The sequence below is a fragment of the Kogia breviceps genome, chromosome 1 (assembly GCF_026419965.1).
Source record: "Kogia breviceps isolate mKogBre1 chromosome 1, mKogBre1 haplotype 1, whole genome shotgun sequence".
NCBI lineage: Eukaryota > Metazoa > Chordata > Mammalia > Artiodactyla > Physeteridae > Kogia > Kogia breviceps.
The window spans coordinates 8,421,078-8,444,029 of NC_081310.1; the positions used below are offsets into that span (position 1 = coordinate 8,421,078).

General features: G+C 37.5%; 2 protein-coding genes across 5 annotated transcripts in view; one reads left to right on the forward strand and one right to left on the reverse strand.

The window, feature by feature from the left end:
* Positions 1–22,952, reverse strand: part of CDC73 (cell division cycle 73) — a 91,761-nt gene that overhangs the window by 36,621 nt on the left and 32,188 nt on the right. The gene's annotated exons all lie outside the window — the stretch shown is intronic.
* B3GALT2 (beta-1,3-galactosyltransferase 2) lies at positions 3,665–10,575 on the forward strand. 4 transcript variants are annotated; one of them, XM_059041514.2, is made up of 3 exons: positions 3,685–4,296; positions 8,216–8,355; positions 8,775–10,575. In XM_059041514.2, exon 3 carries the CDS (start codon positions 8,896–8,898, stop codon positions 10,162–10,164), a length of 1,269 nt encoding a protein of 422 aa, XP_058897497.1. In that variant the 5' UTR covers positions 3,685–4,296; positions 8,216–8,355; positions 8,775–8,895; the 3' UTR covers positions 10,165–10,575. The 4 variants fall into 4 exon arrangements, with proteins under 4 accessions (XP_058897488.1, XP_058897497.1, XP_058897483.1 ...); XM_059041500.2 differs by having other exon boundaries at positions 3,695–4,296; positions 8,185–8,355; XM_059041505.2 differs by lacking the exon at positions 8,216–8,355 and having other exon boundaries at positions 3,665–4,296.

The following is a 22,952-nucleotide window of genomic DNA, read 5'->3' on the forward strand; positions in this document are numbered from 1 at the left end:
AAAGAGTCAGGCTAAAGCACGAACAGGACTGGAGACTCATACAGGGAAAGCCACATTCATGTCCCCCCCTCACGTTACTCACGGCTATTAGCTCATATCCTCAGTGAGCAGAAATCAGCCACCACGGTTGAAGTGTTCTCCCCACAACCCTTTCTCCCTTATTCTTCTTACCAAGGACACTTAGTTGAATTTATACAGATAGATGAATAGTATAATACTTGTCTTTCCTATTACATACTGAACAAATCTGTACCTGACTGATCATGTAATAATCACTCAGAAACTATTAACATGAATAAAAAAGTAATAATTATTTCTGTACCCAGTAGAAACTAAGAGTTAGGAGGCATAGCAAATCCTGCCTTTAAATTCTGACTCCTTAGGGGATGGGGATATTCTAGACATGCCCAGGAAGATCCTAAAATGAGCCTGGACAATGCTGGCCATAATGCATATATAACAGTAATATCCATCTATTTTTCCCACCAGGGATGTGTTCTAAAATTTAAAAACAGACCTATGCAAGTAAAAATTACAAGACATTTGTAACTATAAAACTTAACAAAATAGCTGCCAGTTTGTTGAGTCTGACAAAGAAATTTGTCACGTTTACTGAGAAAGTTTAACCATAGAAATCAGATGTTAAAAGAAATTAGACTAAAGGAAAAACTTCTACAAGCTTGCCTGTCATAAGATTTTTACCATTTCTCTTGGCTGGAAACATGCAGGTTGCTAGAAAAAGTCACTAAAGGAACTTTTATCTCACGTCTGCCGTTTTTCTGTAAAGTTCCTAACCAGCTTAACTTAAACATAAGAAACAGGATGCAGTTATACCCAGAAGTTTAAAGCAAATTCCGGTTCAGTACACAGGTACCCTTTCATTAGCTTTCAGGAGTCTCCTTTGCTGTGTAAACACTTTCCCCATCGCAAGCACAGTTGAGACAATAGTCCACTGGGAATTCAGGGGCTCCACCTAATACTGCAGGGAACCACTAACCAGCAGGTTACCTATGGAGTTCTCTTAATAATCAAGTTCCATAAGAAATCCAGTGGGCATCAAAAAGGAGTCCAATCAAAAGAACAGCCACAAATAACTGCTTTATCCTTCCTGGAGAAAGGGCAGGGAATGTAACTAAAACATCTTTGTACCCCTAACATTTAATAAGCTGTGCCTAACTGCAAATGCTGGCACACAGTAGTTGATCAGATACGTATTTGCTGACCAAGTGATTCAATCAAAAATACAAACATCCATTTGTACTGCTATGAATGATCTCTGGGTATGCTGTGCTAGTAACAGGAAAAGAGTCCCACAATTTCTCCAGCAGTACCATGCAGCATAATAGTTAAGAAGAGAGGATAAGGATTTAATCTTGCTTTAATTCCCAGCTGGACTCTTTCTCATCACTACTCATCTGATATTTGGGATAATTAGTTTACAACTCTAAACACTGGTTCCTCATCTTTAAAATGGGTATTACAATAATAAAACCATTATGTGAAAAATAGTCATTTATATAACAGCTCAAGTAGGCTTAGCACACAACATGAATTTAGTCACTGCTGCTAGGTGCACAGTCAAATCCTACGTCAGGAATTATTGATAAATAATGATCTACTACAAGCCACTTATACTTTTATAAAATAAGTTATTTTAAGTAAGCACTTAAGCATTACTCTGCCACCTAAGTTTAATTATAAAAAAAAAAAAAAAAAAAAAAAAAAGAGTAGTGTGGGCTTCCCTGGTGGAGCAGCAGTTAAGGATCCGCCTGCCGATGCAGGGGACAAGGGTTCAAACCCTGGTCCAGGAAGATCCCACATGCCATGGAGCAACTAAGCCCGTGCACCACAACTACTGAGCCTGTGCTCTAGAGCCAGTGAGCCACAACTACTGAGCCCACGCGCCACAACTACTGAAGTCCACATGCTTAGAGCCCGTGCTCCGCAACAAGAGAAGCTACCACAATGAGAAGCCTGCACACTGCAACGAAGAGTAGCCCTCGCTCACCACAACTAGAGAAAGCCTGTGCACAGCAATGAAGGCCCAATGCAGCCCAAAATGAATGAATGAATGAATGATTTTAAAAAGAGAGTAGTGAGCATGTAATATGGGTGGACTTAGGGACTAAATGCCAAGAAACCTGGGTTTTAGTTCTCTCCTTCACACTTAAGCAGAAAAAGTCAAAGCTCTAGGCCTTACATTTCCCATTTATAAAACTCTTACTGTTCCTTCTAATATTTCTAGGAAAATCACGTACACTCCTTTAAAAAAGTCTTAGGATTCCTAAAACTACAAAACACATTTCATCAGCTATACTAAAAAACATAATGAGGACAAAAAATTTTTAATATTAGAGAAAATGTAAATCTGTATTTGAAATAACACAAATTACTGAGGAAGACAGGTGGGATGAAAAATATATAACTCAAAATATACAGTGTAAGTTTCAAAATGATAAATTTCTATGAGTTAAGGTCCCTAAAGTATCAGATGAAAAACTGATAATTCAGGTTATTTAAAAAAAAAAAAAAAAAAAAAAGGACAATGCCCCAGTACTTGCAGAAAAAAAAGCAGCAAGGTGCCCAACAGACTAATCATGCAAAATATTTCAGAGTGAATACCTAGTGTTTATTGAAAAAACTGCTTGATGGCAAGTTACTAAACAATCCTGAAATATTAGGACAAATAAATATGATTAGTAAAACCTCATTACCCACCAAGAAGATCCTGTACAAATGTGCTTTATCCATTACATCATTTTGTTGAATTCCGCCATACATGTAATTTTAAAGAAAAAGAAAGGACTTCCCTGGTGGCGCAGTGGTTGGGAGCCCGCCTGCCGACGCAGGGGACACGGGTTCGTGCCCCGGTCCGGGAAGATCCCACATGCCGCCGAGTGGCTGGGCCCGTGAGCCGTGGCCACTAAGCCTGCGCGTCCGGAGCCTGTGCTCCGCAACGGGAGAGGCCATAACAGTAAGAGGCCTGCGTACCGCAAAAAAAAAAAAAAAAAAAAAAAGAAGAAAAAGAAAAAATTAATGCTGACATTAAAAAGTGATTAAAAATAAAGTTTTGCTGCCTTCAAGAACACTAGAAACCACACAAGAGTAAATAAGAAGTGGGCTATCACAGCATGTGTCAGTAAAGCAATCCACAGCAGCTGATTCACATAAATCCCAGAAAACGGGGGCGGGGGGGGGGGGGGAGAGGGGGGAACATGTCTTCGTTACTGATTAAAAATGGTCTACGAGCCGCAACTAGATACTAGTAAAACGAAAATCAGAACAATTTGAGGAAAAAAAACTTCAAGGGAAGGAGTGCACTGAAGGGGTTAAATTACACTAAGTTACATATCAAAGCTTATATTGCTTATGCCCTATAAAATCATGTAACATGAAAACCAACATTTAACACTGAAAACATTTAGAAAGCCCGTGCTTGAGCATAAAGTAAAACAAGAAAAAAAAAAAGGAAATAAGCTGGAAAAAAATAAAATTATAACCATTCATTTCATAATCATCCCATTTTTGTATTATCCACTCATCACTACACTTACACTGAATGTATATAATTTAGCACATGGAAGCAAATCTCTAGGCTTCTCCCTACCTTAGGTTTTTAGTCAAAATGAATGCAAACAATCACGTGGGATTCGGCCAAGCAGTGACGTTAAATTCTGCTCTGTCAGAGAGAGCATCTGTCAAGCCCACATTTAAACTGCTGCCTGCCTGTGCAGCAGCTGAGGAACCCTGGATTTCATATTACAGACTAAAACCCTGGTAAAACTGCTCAAAATCCTTCCTGCAGCTGCCAGGCAACAACGAAAGAGAGTTAAATCCTGTTCTTTTCCAATACAATCGAAGCACTCCATTCTAGCTCTGGCTGCTTTTGATTGCAGCTCCGTGTTCTTACTAGAAATATGGATACTGAGAAGAGAATACAGCACTGCATTGTCCGGCCAGGAAAACAGCAGATGTAAAAAGCTTCAATGTATCAACTGTCAGCAAGAGTCCACAGTGCTCCAAACAGAACGAACAACCACAGCTCTTTTGTTTAAAGAAAGAAAAAGAAAATGAAAGAAAGGAAAAACCTCAGAAGACTAGGACCCATATGAACACGAAGGGGAACTCGAAGACAAGCAGACAGATGGACACTCTGGCCACGGTGAAAAGCAATCGCAGGAGGCAGACTGCTGGGGGAGGTGCGTATGTTCGATAGCATCTTGGCTGAAGTGATGGCGTGCCAGAAGTATCTTCAGTGGGCATAATTCTCGCCACATAAATGCCTGACCAAGGAAGGTATGTCGATATCTTGTGTGTGATACTCATTTAAATGTCTGTTACTTTTTTATAGCCCTGGAGGCACTAATATCTAATAAACAAGTTCATACAGTTCACTGTCCTTGAAACTATGAAAGGGTTTCTAAATATATGATTTAAAAATCTGTCATTGTTTAGAAGACAAGCTGTCACTGCTTTATTCAAGTAAATATGTAGCTCGCAGTAATTATGGATTACCGAAAAGGCAAATAGTAACAAGATGTGCTTAAAGGCTTCTCTGAGAAATTAAACTTTAAAAAAAAATCTGAAGCCCTCTAAAGAAAACATAGCAATCCTCTATCAAATTAAGTCAAGTTGAATCCTTATCCAATAAATTAAAGTGCTCGCTTAAAAATGGCCATCAAAGAGGTCAATGCAGTGAAATTCATTAAATAGTATCAAAGATGATCTTAATATTAAGAGCTTTTTCAGTCCTTTTAAAACAAAATCTTAATATAGAACAGTTTTTAGTAACAAAATGTTGCCTCCCATACCCATCTCCCTAAATAAAGGTAACTTACCAACTCTGAGACTATCAACAAATTTTAAGTACCACTGAGCTGTAAGATACTGAAAGGAAAGCATTTGCACCGGATCACAGAAGGCAGTGTGCATTTACACACAGCACACCACCCCAGGAGACCTGCATGTTCTCGAATACAACTTTAAACAAAGAAATAGCAATACTTGCTAAAATTACCCCCTTTTAAAATAGTGAGCTTTTATTTTAAGCAACAGACTGATTCCAAATGATCAAAATATAAGACTGGTTTTGATTATCATTTTTAAAGTGAAACTCAAAAACATAATATGAAAATACTCTGTCATAAAAATATCCATGTAACAGCAATACAAGGTCAAAAAATTAAACTTAAATGTAGCCACTGTGCTTCCAGGCTATATAAATATGTAATGATGAACTAACTGGCATAGTATGTGTGTGCAGGGCAGAAATAAATCTAATAAACTATTTTAGTAACAATCATAGAATAGCAACTCATGGCTCAGGAACTCGGGTATTTCTAAAATTTTTTACAGATCGTCAAAGATCCTGATTTTTGCTCAATTTTACAGCACAACTCAACCTATTATTTAACAATCACAAAAGGCAAACATTTTTAAGACATATGTAGGGATTCCATTCTAAAGTTAAGATTAAACAAGTCTATCAGGCCCTATTACTATTAGAGCTCAGCATCAACTCTCACTCATAGTATGAATTTTTATTCCATTAAGGAATGAAACCAGATGGTATTAAACAACAACAAAAAATATGGTTGTAAAAAACCTCAAGTCTCTCTTAGTACCTTTATCTCTCAATGTTAAAGTCACCAATTAAACATTTTTATAAGCTAGCTATCTCAAGACAAGAGTGTAGAGTTTTTTATTCAAGCACCCCTTAAATCTAGAACTGTTTCCACAGACTAAAGATATCATCACTTTTAAAAGCCAAATAATAAAAACAGCATGTGTGTGTGTGCGTGTGTGTGTGAGAGAGGGAAAGAGAGAGGGAGAAGTAATGGAACATTTTATAGTAACATCCTCTCCATGAGCGTCAATCCATAAGATGTAAATACATATTAATAACTTGATAATATTACCGTAAAAACCCATAAGAGATAAATCAAAGCTATTTCTATGCTGAAAATGTATAAGTGCAAAACTATTTAGAATGTCAAAATATTTTAACTTTCTGGTCTTGTTCCCACTTCTTAAGAATTAATGTACAACAGTCAGTAACTGGAGAATAATTTTATCTTTTAATAAAAGAAGGAATAGTTACTTTAATTGTACTTTCTTTTTAACAGTAAAATTATGATAAGTATCTGGAAAATGTTTAATAAAGAATTTTTTTAAGGCTAGACACATGTACTACATTTACCAACGGGAGATTAAGAAATGAGTATATATGGATTTCAAGCCTGAGCAGCTGGATATTTACAAACATACAAATATCATGAATTTAAATTAAGATGCATCTCCATCACCTATGGCTACAAAAGCACATAGGACCATAAACTCCATGTATGCCAGATTACAATATATAATAATTTGCTGTTTTCTGTAACACTGAAATACTTTAGAAACATCACTTCAGGTATGATGTTTGCATAAAAATATAATTTACTAATATATTTACCTTCATTCATTTTTTCAGTCATTTATTCAAAGATGCATTCAAACATCTGCCCTTCTCTTTATTGTTTCTTAAACCATCAAATTTACACTTTTAAAAGCTCTAAATGATTAGACTTCAACCAGATTCCAAGCATTCTATATCAAGAGAAAGCTGACACATTTAATTCAGCTTTGGAATGTTTAAAATAGATTATCAAATAAATTTTAAAAGCAACTTTTGTTTCTTTTAAATTTACACACATAACCCTTATATCTACTGGCTTCTTTATGGGGTGGAGGGAGAATTATTACTATTTATCTAATATTTCATTTGAAAATAAAAGCTTAGAAAGAGTCTCCTCATCTAGACAGAATGGCCAACCATTTACAAGCATAAGGAGGAGAAAAGTGAGGTTCTAAACCAGAACACTCAGCTCTGTTATTTTCAACTGAGCTCACCACAGAACTATGTGTTACTGGTACGGTGAAGTGTCTTAGTCTTCATCAGAGTAATGTGAAATTAAAATTCAGGTAAATAAATTCTAATAAATAACTAGATTCTATTTTTTTTAATCTGAAAACTTAAGGGAAAAAAACACTGCTCCTATCTCACAAAATGATTAAATAATTTTTTACATTTGAGAAATACCATAACTTCTAAAAGCACTACATAATTTCAGATACTAGAAATTATCAAAAGCTGGTGCCTATACTATTACACTTTAGAAATGTTTGAACTCCCACCTACTTGCTCCCCCTAGTGGCTTTTGCTAGAACAACAGTCTAACACTTTCATCAAAATTTTCAAAATACTTCACATTATATGAGTGTTATTCTAGTTATTCAATTATATGAGGACTTCCATGTAAATGCCATTATTTTCCCCAAATAATTAAATTCCTTTCAAGGTTAAGCAAATTTCGTATTAACCATAAACCTTTCAATATCACAGGCTACATAAACACATTCACATATGTGTATATATAATTTCAAATAAATGCTCCTACAATAAATGTTTTTAATTGACCAGTTTTCTTTTACATAAAGAAATAATTTTCACAATAAAAAGTTGAAAAAATTAAAATTACACAAAAAGGTTTTTTTCTCTTTTAGTAGAATTCAAGCTACAGCTCCTTATCCATCCTTTACCCCCATGCCTTGATCCAGAAAAACTAAGAACTGAAAAAACATGAACAAATTTGTGCTATACACTAAAAAAACTTGTTCAAAGACCAATTCTTAATATGCAGCATCGTGAACTTCCAATATTGACATCTCATAAATTTTTTTTTCTAAATGTAGGGCTCTAAGTGTCATGTTAGCAGAAGTCCTAAAAATGTGAAAAATTCTCTACATGCAAATTTAGAACACAGCATAACTCAAAAATCTTTTAAGATGCATTCTGTGAAATTTAAAATTTTAAATAGTTGGGGATACAATAATACCTAGTGTCTATATTTTGCAAGAAATCTGCAAAGACTGTTCAAAGCAGTTCTTTGTTTAATTCTAACATGGAGATTCAACTGATACGTGATAGTACTCTGTGAAGTCCACAGATAATTAAAGATAATTAGTTGCTATATTATAAAAATCAATCTTAAGTCTAAATAAGGACAATGATCTCCTGAATACCTCATGTTTGAAGTGGAAGGTTAACATGAGAAAAGGGTACTTGCAAATGTCCATCATTTATTACTGTCTTAAAATCCTGCACTGAAGTTACTGAACCCTGAACATTAATTCTGACAGGTGCGTCTTCTCACTGACTTTCTCAACACAGTAGGGGCCAACGGAAACATGCCAAGCAGTGTACTGTGACTAACAAAACTCTGCCATAATCAACCTTCCACCGTCTGTCCCACAACTGATACATGACCATTTTACAAAAAAGGCCGCTGACTGTGCACCATACCACCAACGGTATGTCAAATCAATTTTAATTAATGCCAATAAATTTTCCATCTGCTCTCAGGCCTCCTTACATGGCCTCTCTCAGGGATCTAGCATTTTCCTCTTCTCCATGCATACAACTTTTAATCTTTAACTTAAGTCAACAAGTACAAATGACCAGAGCTACTGAGACAATGAAATAAGTGGAAGAAAATCAATCCATTCACCTCTCTTTAAGGTGGTCACTGTGCTCCAAAGGTGTATTTTTAAAGAAATTAATCCTGTTCTCAGGATGTTACGTTGTCAAGGGAAGAGAAATCATAAATGTTGTTCCTGGGTTATCCTATTTTCACAGCTTAGAAATTTCCATGTGCCCTAATTTTATTAGTCTCTTTCAAGCAGTTCTGTGATATCTCCGTTCTGTAAACGTTTATGCTTCATCTTTATAGAATGACTGCGAGGGAGACGACGTGACGGCATTAGAAAATGATTACCAAAGAACAGTACTGATTCAGGAGAAGAACCCATTCTCAGCCACCGATCTCTCATGCACTACTGGATATTTACAACATGCTTCAGTGGAGAAGAAGACACTGCTGCTTTGCAAAGATGAGCTGGAATGCCAAGAGGTCTCTGTTCCGTACCCATCTTATTGGTGTACTTTCTCTCGTGTTTCTTTTTGCTATGTTTTTGTTTTTCAATCATCATGACTGGCTGCCAGGCAGAACTGCATTCAAAGAAAACCCTGTGACATACACTTTCCGTGGATTTCGTTCTACAAAAAGTGAGACAAACCACAGCTCTCTTCGGAACATCTGGAAAGAAACAGTCCCGCAGACTCTGAGGCCTCAAACAGCAACTAACTCCAATAACACAGATTTGTCACCACAAGGAGTTACAGGGCTGGAGAATACACTCAGTGCCAACGGAAGTATTTACAATGAAAAAGGCACTGGACATCCAAATTCTTACCATTTCAAATACCTTATCAATGAACCTGAAAAATGCCAGGAGAAAAGCCCTTTTTTAATACTACTAATAGCTGCAGAACCTGGACAGATAGAAGCTAGAAGAGCTATTCGGCAAACGTGGGGCAATGAAAGTCTAGCACCTGGTATCCAAATCACACGAATTTTTTTGTTGGGTGTAAGTATTAAGTTAAATGGCTACCTTCAACGTGCAATACTGGAAGAAAGCAGACAATACCACGATATAATTCAACAGGAATATTTAGATACATACTATAATCTGACCATTAAAACACTAATGGGCATGAACTGGGTTGCCACATACTGTCCACATATTCCATATGTTATGAAAACTGACAGTGACATGTTTGTCAACACCGAATATTTAATACTTAAGTTACTGAAGCCAGACCTGCCTCCTAGACGTAACTATTTTACTGGTTACCTAATGAGGGGATACGCACCCAACCGAAACAAAGACAGCAAGTGGTACATGCCACCAGACCTCTACCCAAGTGAGCGCTATCCTGTCTTCTGCTCCGGGACTGGTTATGTCTTTTCTGGAGATCTGGCAGAGAAGATATTTAAAGTTTCTCTAAGCATCCGTCGTCTGCACTTGGAGGATGTGTATGTAGGGATCTGTCTTGCCAAGTTGAGAATTGATCCTGTCCCCCCTCCCAATGAGTTTGTATTCAATCACTGGCGAGTTTCTTATTCAAGCTGTAAATACAGCCATCTAATTACCTCTCATCAGTTCCAGCCTAGTGAACTGATAAAATACTGGAACCATTTACAACAAAATAAGCACAACGCTTGTGCCAACGCAGCAAAAGAAAAGGCAAGCAGGTATCGCCACCGCAAACTCCACTAGAAAAGACAACTTTTTTTTCTTCCCAAACGTGCGATCTGTAAAATATTGCTAAAAGCATGTATAGTTAAAACTGATTACATCCATAGGACAAGTTTTAGTTAAAACTCATCGCATAAAGGAATCCAAAAATATTTTTTTAATTTCTGAAAAAGGTAATTCTTAAAAATACAACATCATATAACAAAAAGGTATCCCAAACAATCTACTAAAAATCCACATAAGGGGATTCTGTGTATTAACATGCAATAACAGGCGGGCATACATCAATGGTTCAACTCTTACGTTAGGGGCCAAGAAGGTGTATTTGCATATGTTTTCCACATAAATTTTAATTTAAGAAATGGATATAGTCAAAAGACTTTGGATTCAGTTTTTCATTTCAATATATAATTAAATGTAAATAAAACATTATTGTCAATTTTAAGGAAACTTTATAATTGTGCAAAGGACAAATTTTGACCTATTCTAGGGTTCTAAAAACCATACTCCATGCAATAAGATTTAGTTGAATTATTCCATAAACATATTTATAAAGTTCAGATGTTTTATCAATGCAGTTCTCATCTAAGTATTTACTTTTTAAAAACAATTGAGATATTCATTTTCTTTTATCAATACACACATATACTGGGGGAATTTATTTTGACATGACGTGATAAAATGTGAAAAAAAAAATCAATGTGTCTCAGGCTCACGTTTTTATTTAAAAAAAAATTAAATGTTTCAAAATAGAACATCTGTTCCCTCGTTGGTGTTCAGGGCCAAGCTAGTACTTCAATGATTTACTCAATCAACCAGTTACTGTGCTCTCAAGGAGCATCACCACTTAACTTCAAGCATATCTGAAAAAATCTATCATTTTTCTCTAACTGAAGCAAAAGTGATTACTTACAGGCACAAAGAGGATGCACCGTTGAAAAAAGATAAAGGATAAAGAGTGCAGCGGCAGTTTCACTCAATACATTTTAAGATGCATGTCTGCCAAACTGCAACATATGGGAAGTTTATTTCCTGACAGCAGGTGTACACATGCCAATACTTAATCATTTTACGGCACCTACTTCTTTCTCTGAGTGCCAAGTTTACAAACGTGCAGTTTTTAATTTGGTGGATGACAAATATTCTGCACCACCAATTAAAAACTTTTTTGGGAGGGATGGGGGAAAACTACAAATGTTTGATGAACACTTGATTCTAGGATGAACAATGTATACAATGCACTTTTATCAAGTTTTTAATAAAAAAGGTAAACAAAAAACCTTTACCGAGTGTTATGGTCCAAATACCTCACAATAATTTTGTATGGCTCCATCACAAATTGTAAAATCAGGAAATACTAACCCATTTAAAATAGCGTTTTTACTTTAAACAAGTGTATAAATTTATCAATCTTGCTCAGTGAGGATGTCACTTATCCTAATTCTAATAACAATCATTTTTATCCTTGATTCTATTCTGAAGAGTCATCTACCAAAACAGAATTCTAACATGTTACAGTTCAGAATCACACAGACTGCTTCAGTACTTATCATTTAATGTGCTGAATTCTATTTATACTCAACTTATCTCCCACTTTCAGTTCAGTGTCTAAGTGTTCTATTCTACATAGAATAATTCTGAATGCTAAGCTAAATAACCCCCCAGCTCTTGGTAAGGTCTGTTTTTCACTTAATTTATTCTGTATGGTTATAAAAAGACTACAATTACTAAATAACAAAGTTACTAAACAAAGCTCACACATAAAAGGATAATACCAAATTAGATAAGTGTGATGAAAAACAAAAGGAATCCTTCCCTCCGTATAGAGTAATCCTCTCATTAATACTTCAGAAGTTTTATTTTTTTTAAAGTATATGTATATGCATGTGTGCATCCACAGGTATGTACTCAGAAACAATCCAAACACGATGTGTACAAATTACTATTACAGTGCAGTATCTTTAAAAGATAGTATTTTCCTTCCAGAAAAATTCAAGTCTAAAAAAGATGACTTGGAATCTCATGACACTCCAAGTTCTCAAAGAGCACTGAATCAAATAGCAAGTGTTTTAGTACTGCTGAAAATCTTTATTTTAAAATAAGTATTCTGCTATTAATTTACTTCTAACCTTCCATTCTGAATATGCAAGCTGATTGCAGCAAAATATGATTTTCAAATTCATATTATATTTAAAAATACAGTATTTAAACATCTCACCGAATATTAATTGTGCCTTATTCATGCCCAGTACTATGTAATTTTTACTATGCATGAAAATATAATTTTAAATGACAGCACTTGCATTTGGTCAAAGAAAAAAATTACAGGAACAACCATGTAATCTTTATGCTCGAAGTGTTACGAGATATTGTGGAAGATAAAAATACCAAAACTTTCAATACTTACACTAGTTTATTTTGATCAAGATTATATAGGTGATGAAATTCTAATTCAAGTAAAAAATTTTTCCTTTTTCACCTCTGATTATACAGTATAATCACAAAAAATCAACTGGAGTCTTATTAATATCTATTACCAAAACCCCTATAAAAATAATACCAACACAGCAGCAGGAACCATTTACTGACTGAGAGTACGCTGTGTGCCTGGTACCGTGTTAAAGAACTTTACTTACACACATATCTCGTATAATCCTTGTAAGTAACACTAAGAGATAAGACTGGTACAAGAGGTTAAATACCTAAGATCACACAGCTAGTAAAACAGCAGGGTTCCACTGCAAAGACTCTTAACCATTATGCTGTTCTGCTACATACTTCACATATGAGTCCTGCTAGAGGGTCTAAAAAGCTAAGCAAAGACGGCCTGTCCTCTCTTCTATTCCATGCTTATTCTTCACCTTTTGCTAGTATCTCCAGGCATCACAACTGTTTTCTCACACTGAAGGGATGCCTGATGTCAGGTGCAAATAAAGAGAAGGAGAGGAGAAGGAGAGGAAATCTGATCCCTCAGTTATTTTTTTCTTCTCCTTTTCAGTTGTTGATGTCTGGGGGCCAGAAACTCAGAAAAGCTAAGAATTACTGCTTATCTCTTGCTCCTTTGGGCACTGAGACACATCTGTAAACAACAGGCAGGTGGCACTTAGAAATTATGTAAAAGGTGCTTCTTTTGAAGTACAATTTGATCATTGTTAGTAGACAAAAGTAGCACCGCATTTACTCACTCTACTGGTTAGTCACCTACTGTTTTGTGATGAGGTGGTAAAACCGATTTATCCAGCTGGTTCAGGTTTGTTTTCAGTTTTTACTGCTTAACTACAAAATTTGACTATTAAATTAACACAGATTTAAGAAGCCCCCCCCCCAAAAAAAAATATCTCTACCATACCTACATTCTAACACACCTCACAGAGTATCAGTGTATCGCTTAACATGACTCTCGGAAGACGGGTAATGTGCATCAAATACTGACAGGGGCCATTCTAAGTCTCGGCCAGGAACCTGTGGCCACGCACTCCATCAGCACACACACGCGCACCCCCACCCCCCAAGCACGATGTAACTCTACACCTTACTACTTTCAAGATCCTATTGCCAGAGAAGGAAGAAAAACGTTTCTGTATTTACAGAAGTGTTTCCCCTCCCTCCACCAGCAAACGTCTGAGCTAAAGGACAACGAGGGTGAAAGCAACTGCCTCCATCTGTTTATTAATCTAATTATTTCAACTTCCCACTGAAGCCTATAGATTCTCAGTCTGAATTTCACTTGAGACAGTATCCTAAACATTGAAAAATGAAAATAAATCAACGGCATCACAAAAAATGTTAAATAACAGAAAGCTATAACATTATATGCAAAATCTTAAATTCATGCTTGTATAAGTTTTTAATTAAATGTTTAAAAGATACTAATTATACAATAAAACTAATAAGGGTTGTTTGCTCCACTGTCATACCTAAAATGCTAGTAAAAACATATATTTGAATATAGACAACAAACAGAATTAGCATGAGATTCTGATGGCAATGAGAATTTTCTAACATACTGGCAGATTTCCTTTGCGGAGCTACTCCACCCTCAAATAAGAAAGTTCTAGGAAAACTTTCAATCAAGACACCCTGCTTTGCACTGGCCAAGCTAAGATAACCAAAGACCCTCTCTTATTGCAATCTGAATCCTGAAGGAAACAAACACACGCACACAAACAAAGAAAATGACTGGAGTTGATTCACTTGAACTTCAGCACCCTGCAGAATTTACCCACTGATTCTTGTTCTCTAGATTCCAGAGCTGCTACGGTTCCTGTCCCTTCCAGCACTTGGTTCTTTAATTTTTTGAACTCACCTATAATATTCTGATACTTTTTTTTTTTTGGTTTCAGTCAGTCAGAGTCAATTTTTAACCAAAGAATCCTAAGTGACAGAAAACCTACCACTAGCAAATGCTGCAGTGATAAAGTCGTTCCTAGGTTCTATGACGACTTCAGAATGCTCTATAATACCAAGCCCTCTGTGTGCTTTGCCACCTGAACAAGTCAGGAGTGTAAAGGGATCCAAGAACAACTTTACTGTTAAAGAAAACAGGCTGAAAATTTTAGAGCTGTTCATAATCCATATTCATGGCCAGGCCTCACAAGAACAAAGTAGTTTTTGTGCATATAACATAATATAGCGGAGAGCATATTGCTATAGATACCTTATTACTGAAGAGGGATCAGGGAAACAGGCTTGGGAGCTGTGTTTTTACAGTCACACCACCATGGGGGAGAGGCAACGTGTCTCCCAAGTAACCACCAACAGGGAAGTAACCATCAGCACAGCTGCCTGAGCTCCCTGCACTCTAAAATGCTGTCTGAGCTTAGAAATGAATGAACAGAGAAGCCTGACCACACCTTCACATCTGCTGTTTAAAACTATTCCTTTATCAGAGATCTTTTCATCTCCTGATAAGGTTTAAAAAAAGAAAAAAAAGCTACAACCTTCTTCCTGGTAGATTTATGTAAAGGAGGGAAGAGAATGAATGACTCCTCTACACTGAAAAGAGAAAGCTAGTAACTGGGCCAAAAAGACAAGTAAAGTTAATTTTTACAAAAATAAAATGAATTTCTTAATCAAAGTTCATAAGCATAACCCCCAATTTAAAGTATTTTTATGTCTGAGTGTCTTTAAGTACACACATTTAACAGTATATTTAAATCCAGTTATCTTCTCTCATCTCCAAATTTTAAAACTTTAAAAATAACATTTCCTGTCTGACTGAATGGCTATACCCAGTGGCCACACGAAAATACTGAGTCACCCTCACCACTTCCTTCTCTTACTATCACCGGTATCACTCTATCCCCAAAACCTGGATTCATAGTGGAATCCACCCACTTTTCTTCATCTTACCGCTCTAGTAGTTCAAGTGAGCAAAACTTTTACAACTGTTCTTCACAGTCACCCAATCTGCTTCCCATACACTACTGCCAGAATGATACGTTCAAAATCACAAAACTATTCACATCATCCCAATGCTTCAATGGATTCCCAATGTTCTTAGGATAAATATCAAAATCCCTGAAATCCTTGGATAGTGGCAGGGCCCATGAATGACTCTCTTCCTTGCTAACGCTAATGTCTCTATCCAATCTTCTGATCTTACTGCTGCCTTTTACTTCACTCCATAATGTATCCTCTCTCTTCCTCGAGACTGATTTTAAAAGCAATCAACAAACAAAAAATCCTAGACTAGAAACAGTGAACTGAAATTTGACTCAATAAAACAGCCTCACCGTTTTGGTTTGCAGCATTCTCATCTCATTTGTAAGGAAACTTATTTTTAAGGTGTCAAAATCAATTTTTCTCTATAGTGAAAAACTGATTTTGATGCCTTAAAAATAAGTAAAACTCAACCACTGGCTTATATATGGGCTCACCCACACTGCAAATAAAGCAACATATAAATAAATATATGTTGACAAAAAGAAAGTACAAGTATTCTGGAAATAATTACTATAATCAGTTCCACAAATGTGAAGGTCCCTCACATGACAGTGCATTTCTAAGCAGGGAACATGATGCTGAAGAAGATCAAGAAGTGTTAACCTTCCTCAATAGAAATTCAACGTAGATGAAACCCCTAGGCATCATTTCCCAAACAGAGCAGTTTACCATGCTATATTCCAGAACTCTAACACTAGGTTAATAGAAATTCTTGAGTCCAGTCCTCCTTAGCGTCGAAAAAACATCCAAAAGTCCACTCACTTGATAAATATTTACTGAGAGCCCAGGCATTAAGACATGAGCTGTAGATACAATGATAAACAAAAACAATCATTAGGTTGCTGCCATGATACTCTTTGACAGAGAAAGCCGTGTATCAGATCTTCATACAAATAAGTGGAAAGGACAACTGTGATATCCGTCATGAAGGAAAGATACACAGTGCTTTGCAAGCATGTAACCGGAACTGACCTGACCTATGGTCAGAAAAGCCTTCTCAGAAGAAACGTTTGTTAATATCTAAGAAATAACTAGATGTTAATCAGGCAAAAGGGGAACAGTTCCAAGAAGGAGGAACAGCAGGTACAACGGTCCTGAGGCTGGAGTAAACCATGGCACAAAAATAAAGAGGAAGATTGGTAGGAGCTGATGCCAGAAATGTAAAAAGAGAGACAGGTAAACCCTCATGAAGACTTGTAGTACCTATTAAAATATGGCTTTTAATCCTAAGAGTAATAGGAAGCCATTGAAGATACAACAATACTTGGAAAATAGAAAAAAAAAAATTGAGGCTAGTGCATGCCTAACAGCTCCTCTCTTCTTCGGTGCTGGAGGCATCCTGGCTGCAACATGAGGACAGAATGAAGAGACGCATGAGTGATGCAAAAACACAAACTAGGAGACCACTGCATAATCCAGGGAAGATACAGAAATAGTTGGACCAGGAAGGACGGTAGTGATCCGGAGATAAGAATTCCAGAGATGTTAGCAAGTGAGGTCCACAGGCCTTCACGACATATGGATACTCGCGGTGAGGGAGAAGCATGAGTGGCAAGGCCTGAGATCCTGGCCTGGGCACTGAGGGCATGAGGAGAGAGAAGACGCTGTACGAGAACCTGAGTCACCAAGAATAACACAATAAAGAGCCACTGAAAAACGTACAGGATTGTCAAGTGGCACTGAGAGCCTATATATTACAAAGCTTCAGTAACAATAACAGGGCTTCCCTGGTGGCGCAGTGGTTGAGAGTCCGCCTGCCGATGCAGGGGACGCGGGTTTGTGTTCTGATCTGGGAAGATCTCACATGCCACAGAGCGGCTGGGCCCGTGAGCCGTGGCCGCTGAGCCTGTGCGTCCGGAGCCTGTGCTCTGCAACGGGAGAGGCCACAACAATGAGAGGCTCGCGTACCCCCCCCCCCCCACACACACACCAATAATAAATCTTAACTACCACTCTACATGCACATGAAAGGATGGAAAGTAACTAAAAATATACGGATAATATGAGCTTAAGAATCACTCATTCAGGGACTTTTCTGGTGGCGCAGTGGTTAAGAATCCGCCTGCCAATGCAGGGGACATGTGTTCGAGCCCTGGTCCGGGAAGATCCCACATGCCGCAGAGCAACTAAGCCTGTGCACCACAACTGCTGAGCCTGCGCCCCACAACTACTGAGCCCACGTGCCTAGAGCCCATGCTCTGCAACAATAGAAGCCACCGCAATGGGAAGCCCACGCACCACAACCAAGAGTAGCCCCCGTTTGCCACAAGTAGAGAAAGCCCACGTGCAGCAACAAAGACCCAACGCAGCCAAAAATAAATTAACTAATTATTATTATTTTTAAATCATTCATTCAATAAGTACTTCTCAAGCAACACCTATGTGCCCACTACCCTGTTCTCAGCACTGGGGAGATGGTGGAGGGCAACAAGATGAGTTGCCTACCTTCGGATCTTCATATTCAAAGAAAATCGCTAATGTAAACAAATAAGGTTACTAGCAGAAAAAACAGTGGGGGGGTCTTCCTGGAAAAGTAACCTTTAAACTGAGATCTGAATTTTGAGGAGCCAGTCTTATTAAGAGCAAGAGGAAGAATGATCCAGGCAAACAGAACTACAAAGACAACGGCCAGGAGGTTGAGAAGAACTTGACATGTCTGCAGAAAAACAGAAAAAAGCCAGTGAAGCGGAACTCTAGAGAAGAGAGCTGTGGATAGAAATCAGAGGGGCCCCTAATATGGATGGGAAAAAAATTCACAATTTTATTTTCACCAACCTCTAACAGAAATTGACATTTCCTTCTTTCATGAATGAAGGCAACAAACCACAGTACTATTAACAACAGTTCTGACTTTGTCACCAACAGAAATCAAGTATTTTCATATCACATTACTCTTTACAGATATCTTGAAATACTGTTATGGTCATACTTTAAAATTCTGGAATTCATTAGATTTGTCCCTAGATCTTGTTATATAATGCATTAGTAAAAGCAACACGAAGTACAATACCATGTCATAAAGTTATGTTTCTCAAAATTTTGATAATTTTATTTCAATACAATTGGTTTTGTTATCTTATGTATTTTATTTTATGCATTAAAAACATTATTCAGAGAGAGGAATCATAGGATTCGCCAGTCTACTAAATATGGGTTCATGGCACCAAAAAAAAAATATTATCAACTTCTAATCTAGAATAAAAGACATATAAGACTCTTATCAACTAAGTGCAACTCTTGGTGCTTGTTTGGATCCTATTTCCAACAAATGAACTACAAAAAAAGATTTTTCAGAAAAATCAAAGAAACTGGAAAATGAACTGGGTATTAGATGATACCAACAATTAATGTTTATTTTGTTATATGCAGTAATGCCTACATTAAAAAAAAAAGTCCATGTTTTTTAGAAGTGCAGAGCAAGTAGGAACGAAGTGTCAGCGTCTGGGTTTTGCTTCACAGTACTTCAGGAAAAAAGGGAGCTGTGGAACAGCTGAAGTAAAAGTGGTTAAAAAATAATTATAGAATCTGTGTGATGGGCAGATTTTTAAAATCATACACTATTTTCTCTAATTATATTTATGTTTGAAATTTTTCATAATTAAGAAAAATGGGGGGTGGAATTCAGTAACTGCTTTGCAAAACAGAGCCCCTTAGAGGGGAAAAAATTGCAAAGGGGCACTGTCTGTTGGAAGAAAATTAGAGAAAGATGCTCCTTTCTCTGGGCTAATGATGTCCTAGACCAGGCCACCTAACTTGGGGAGGGTGCAAGCTATCTAAGGGGTTTTCCTCTTTCTTCCCCAATTATGTTCAGGGAAGACAGTATTCATTATTCATCTTGGGAAGATGCACCACCTGTCTAATGGCATTTATTTCAAAGAAAAAATAACCTATTTCCCATTATATCAACTGTCCATGTCCAGGCCTAGAAAATTAGCCTTTGCTCAAACTAGCACATCCTGACATTAGAAACAGTGATGGTTTAGGAAAAATAATAAGTTATAGTCTTAAGCTAACGAGCACTGATTGTGTTTAGTTTTCATACTCAGGAGAACCTGACGATTCAGAAGAACAGGGTGGGGGAAAGGAGAGGGAAGCTAGGTAGTTGCAACTGCACGTAAACGATGCGGGCCAGGCTACTGTCTTTTTCACGTCTGGTAAAAAGTTAAAAAATCTGGACGGGGGTGGTGAGGGAATGCTGTACATATTTAAGCAATTGGACCATGCAAGATCGTTCCCAGGTTGTCAAAAAAATGACTGTAACCAAAAAGACGCCCTCTCCATGTGTGTAATATTAAGAAGTAGACTGTACACCTCTCCAGCTTAGCGTATGTAACGTAGGCTCTGCATCAGCAGGAAGGTGGGCTTGCTAATCTCTTCTTGGCAAGCCCATTCCACTGTCCTGCTATCCTCACCTGTCACCTTACTCAGCACTCCCTCAGCAACTGCTCCCCTGTCTTAGCAGAAGTGTTTTCTCAGCCTGACAGACAGATAAAAAGCCTTAAAACTGTTTCCCTTTGTATGGCCGAGTAATATTCCATTGTATACATGTGCCACATCTTCTTTATCCATTCATCTGTTGATGGACACTTAGGTTGCTTCCATCTCCTGGCTATTGTAAATAGAGCTGCAATGAACATTTGAGTACATGACTCTTTTTGAATTATGGTTTTCCCAGGGTATGTGCCCAGTAGCGGGATTGCTGGGTCGTATGGTAGTTCTATTTGTAGTTTTTTAAGGAACCTCCATACTGTTCTCCATAGTGGCTGTATCAATTTACATTCCCACCAGCAGTGCAAGAGGGTTCCCTTTTCTCCACACCCTCTCCAGCATTTATTGTTTCTAGATTTTTTGATGATGGCCATTCTGACTGGTGTGAGATGATATCTCATTATAGTTCTGATTTGCATTTCTCTAAAGATTAGTGATGTTGAGCATTCTTTCATGTGTTTGTTGGCAATCTGTATATCTTCTTTGGAGAAATGTCTGTTTAGGTGTTCTGCCCATTTTTGGATTGGGTTGTTTGTTTTTTTGTTATTGAGCTGCATGAGCTGCTTGTAAATTTCAGAGATTAATCCTTTGTCAGTTGCTTCATTTGCAAATATTTTCTCCCATTCTGAGGGTTGTCTTTTGGTCTTGTTTATGGTTTCCTTTGCTGTGCAAAAGCTTTTAAGTTTCATTAGGTCCCATTTGTTTATTTTTGTTTTTATTTCCATTTCTCTAGGAGGTGGGTCAAAAAGGATCTTGCTGTGATTTTGTCATAGGGTGTTCTGCTTACGTTTTCCTCTAAGAGTTTGATAGTGGCTGGCCTTACATTTAGGTCTTTAACCCATTTTGAGCCTATGTGTAGTGAGGTGGATGGACCTAGAGTCTGTCATACAGAGTGAAGTAAGTCAGAAAGAGAAAAACAAATACTGCATGCTAACACATATATATGGAATCTAAGAAAAAAAAAGGTCATGAAGAACCTAGGAGCAAGACGGGAATAAAGACACAGACCTACTAGAGCATGGACTTGCAGATATGGGGAGGGGGAAGGGTAAGCTGTGACAAAGTGAGAGAGTGGCATGGACATATATACACTGCCAAATGTAAAATAGATAGCTAGTGAGAAGCAGCCGCATAGCACAGGGAGATCAGCTCAGGGCTTTGTGACCACCTAGAGGAGTGGGATAGGGAGGGTTGGAGGGAGGGAGACACAACAGGGAAGAGATATAGGAACATATGTATATGTATAACTGATTCACTTTGTTATAAAGCAGAAACTAACACACTATTGTAAAGCAATTATACTCCAATCAAGATGTAGTATAATATAAAAAATTATGCAAAAAAAAATCTGTTTCCCAAATATCATATGCTGTCACAAACCAGGAGATGTCTTAGCAAAAACTGATACGTTCATTCATTAAGAGAAATTTTCTTTAAAAAAAATATCAAATGTCCATTCTATTTGGCTTTTAGCAATCAAAAGTTCCTGATTACGGGGGCTTCTCTGGCGGCACAGTGGTTGAGAATCCGCCTGCCAAGGCAGTGGACACGGGTTCGAGCCCTGGTCCAGGCAGATCCCACATGCCACGGAGCAACTAAGCCCGTGCACCACAACTACTGAGCCTGCGCTCTAGAGCCTGAGAGCCACAACTACTGAAGCCCGTGTGCCTAGAGCCCATGCTCTGCAACAAGAGAAGCCACCACGACGAGAAGCCCGCGCATCACAACGAAGAGTAGCCCCCGTTTGCCACAACTAGAGAAAGCCTATGTGCAGCAATAAAGACCCAACACAGCCAACAATAAATAAAATAAATAAATTTTTTTTAAAAAGTTCCTGATTACTAAAGTTTTATTAATAAAATTTAATTCTTCCTGTACTAGAAGATATATCTTACAGTTTCTCACTGCTGTCAGTCTAAAATCCAAATCCATCAGTAATAGTTTTCATTTAATATTCCTGCATTTCCTAAGATAAATAGAAATAATAGTTTTAACTATAGTACACAGGCAATGGCCACTAGGCAAATGTCTCCAACATTTTAAAAATAAGACAAACGCAACAGAATGAGATGTTAGTCCTAAAGCTGAATCAGTCATCTGTCCATCTGAAGAACTACATCATATCCACTCGGAGACAGATTAGTCAGACACGCCAATAGGAAGAGAAGTCACAATGGCAAAGCCTATCTAAGCAGTGACCAAGACTAAAGGTTCCCTGGCCTTTGCAGTACATCTTCCCTTACTGAAGAGATGCAAATATCATTATCTCTGATCTCCAAGTAGCTTCTCTGCTGGGAGAATGTGTACGTGCTGGATAGAGGAAATGAGTGCCCACTGGCCTTGGCAATTACATTTCTCACTCGAAATTAATCAATCAGCATTTAGCACTTCAAATGTTACTGTTTCATAAGCTTGAACAATGAATCAGTCTCTCCTGGTAGATTAATATTACGCAGTTTCTCAGCCTTTCTCTGGGCCACGGCAAACTACTAAGGAAATGCCACCCTATTGGGCAACCTGGGGCCCACACGGCTGGTCTCTGCAGGGGAGAACAACGCTCAGCGCATTGAGCGGGTGCTCAACACCAGCTTTGATCTGCTACATCACAACGACGGCGGTGAGCATTCTTCAGGCACTTAGAACCAGACTGTCTGTTTAGCTAGGGACTGGGCTTCAGTGATCTACAAGAGGGTTCCAATGTAAAATGTAAGTGTAATACTACCAGTGTGCCATATTGAAGCATGTTTTTGTAAAATCTACTAACCTATGACCTTTACACTGACATTTAAAGCTTAAAAAAAAAAAAAAACTATACAAACTTTTCAAAAATACTAATAATGACTCAGGAAGTTTAGAAATAAATGTGTATCACAGGT

Bases quoted from the DNA above. Each gene is read 5' to 3' on its own strand.
- B3GALT2 (XM_059041505.2), top strand. From the start codon at position 8,896: ATGCTTCAGTGGAGAAGAAGACACTGCTGCTTTGCAAAGATGAGCTGG.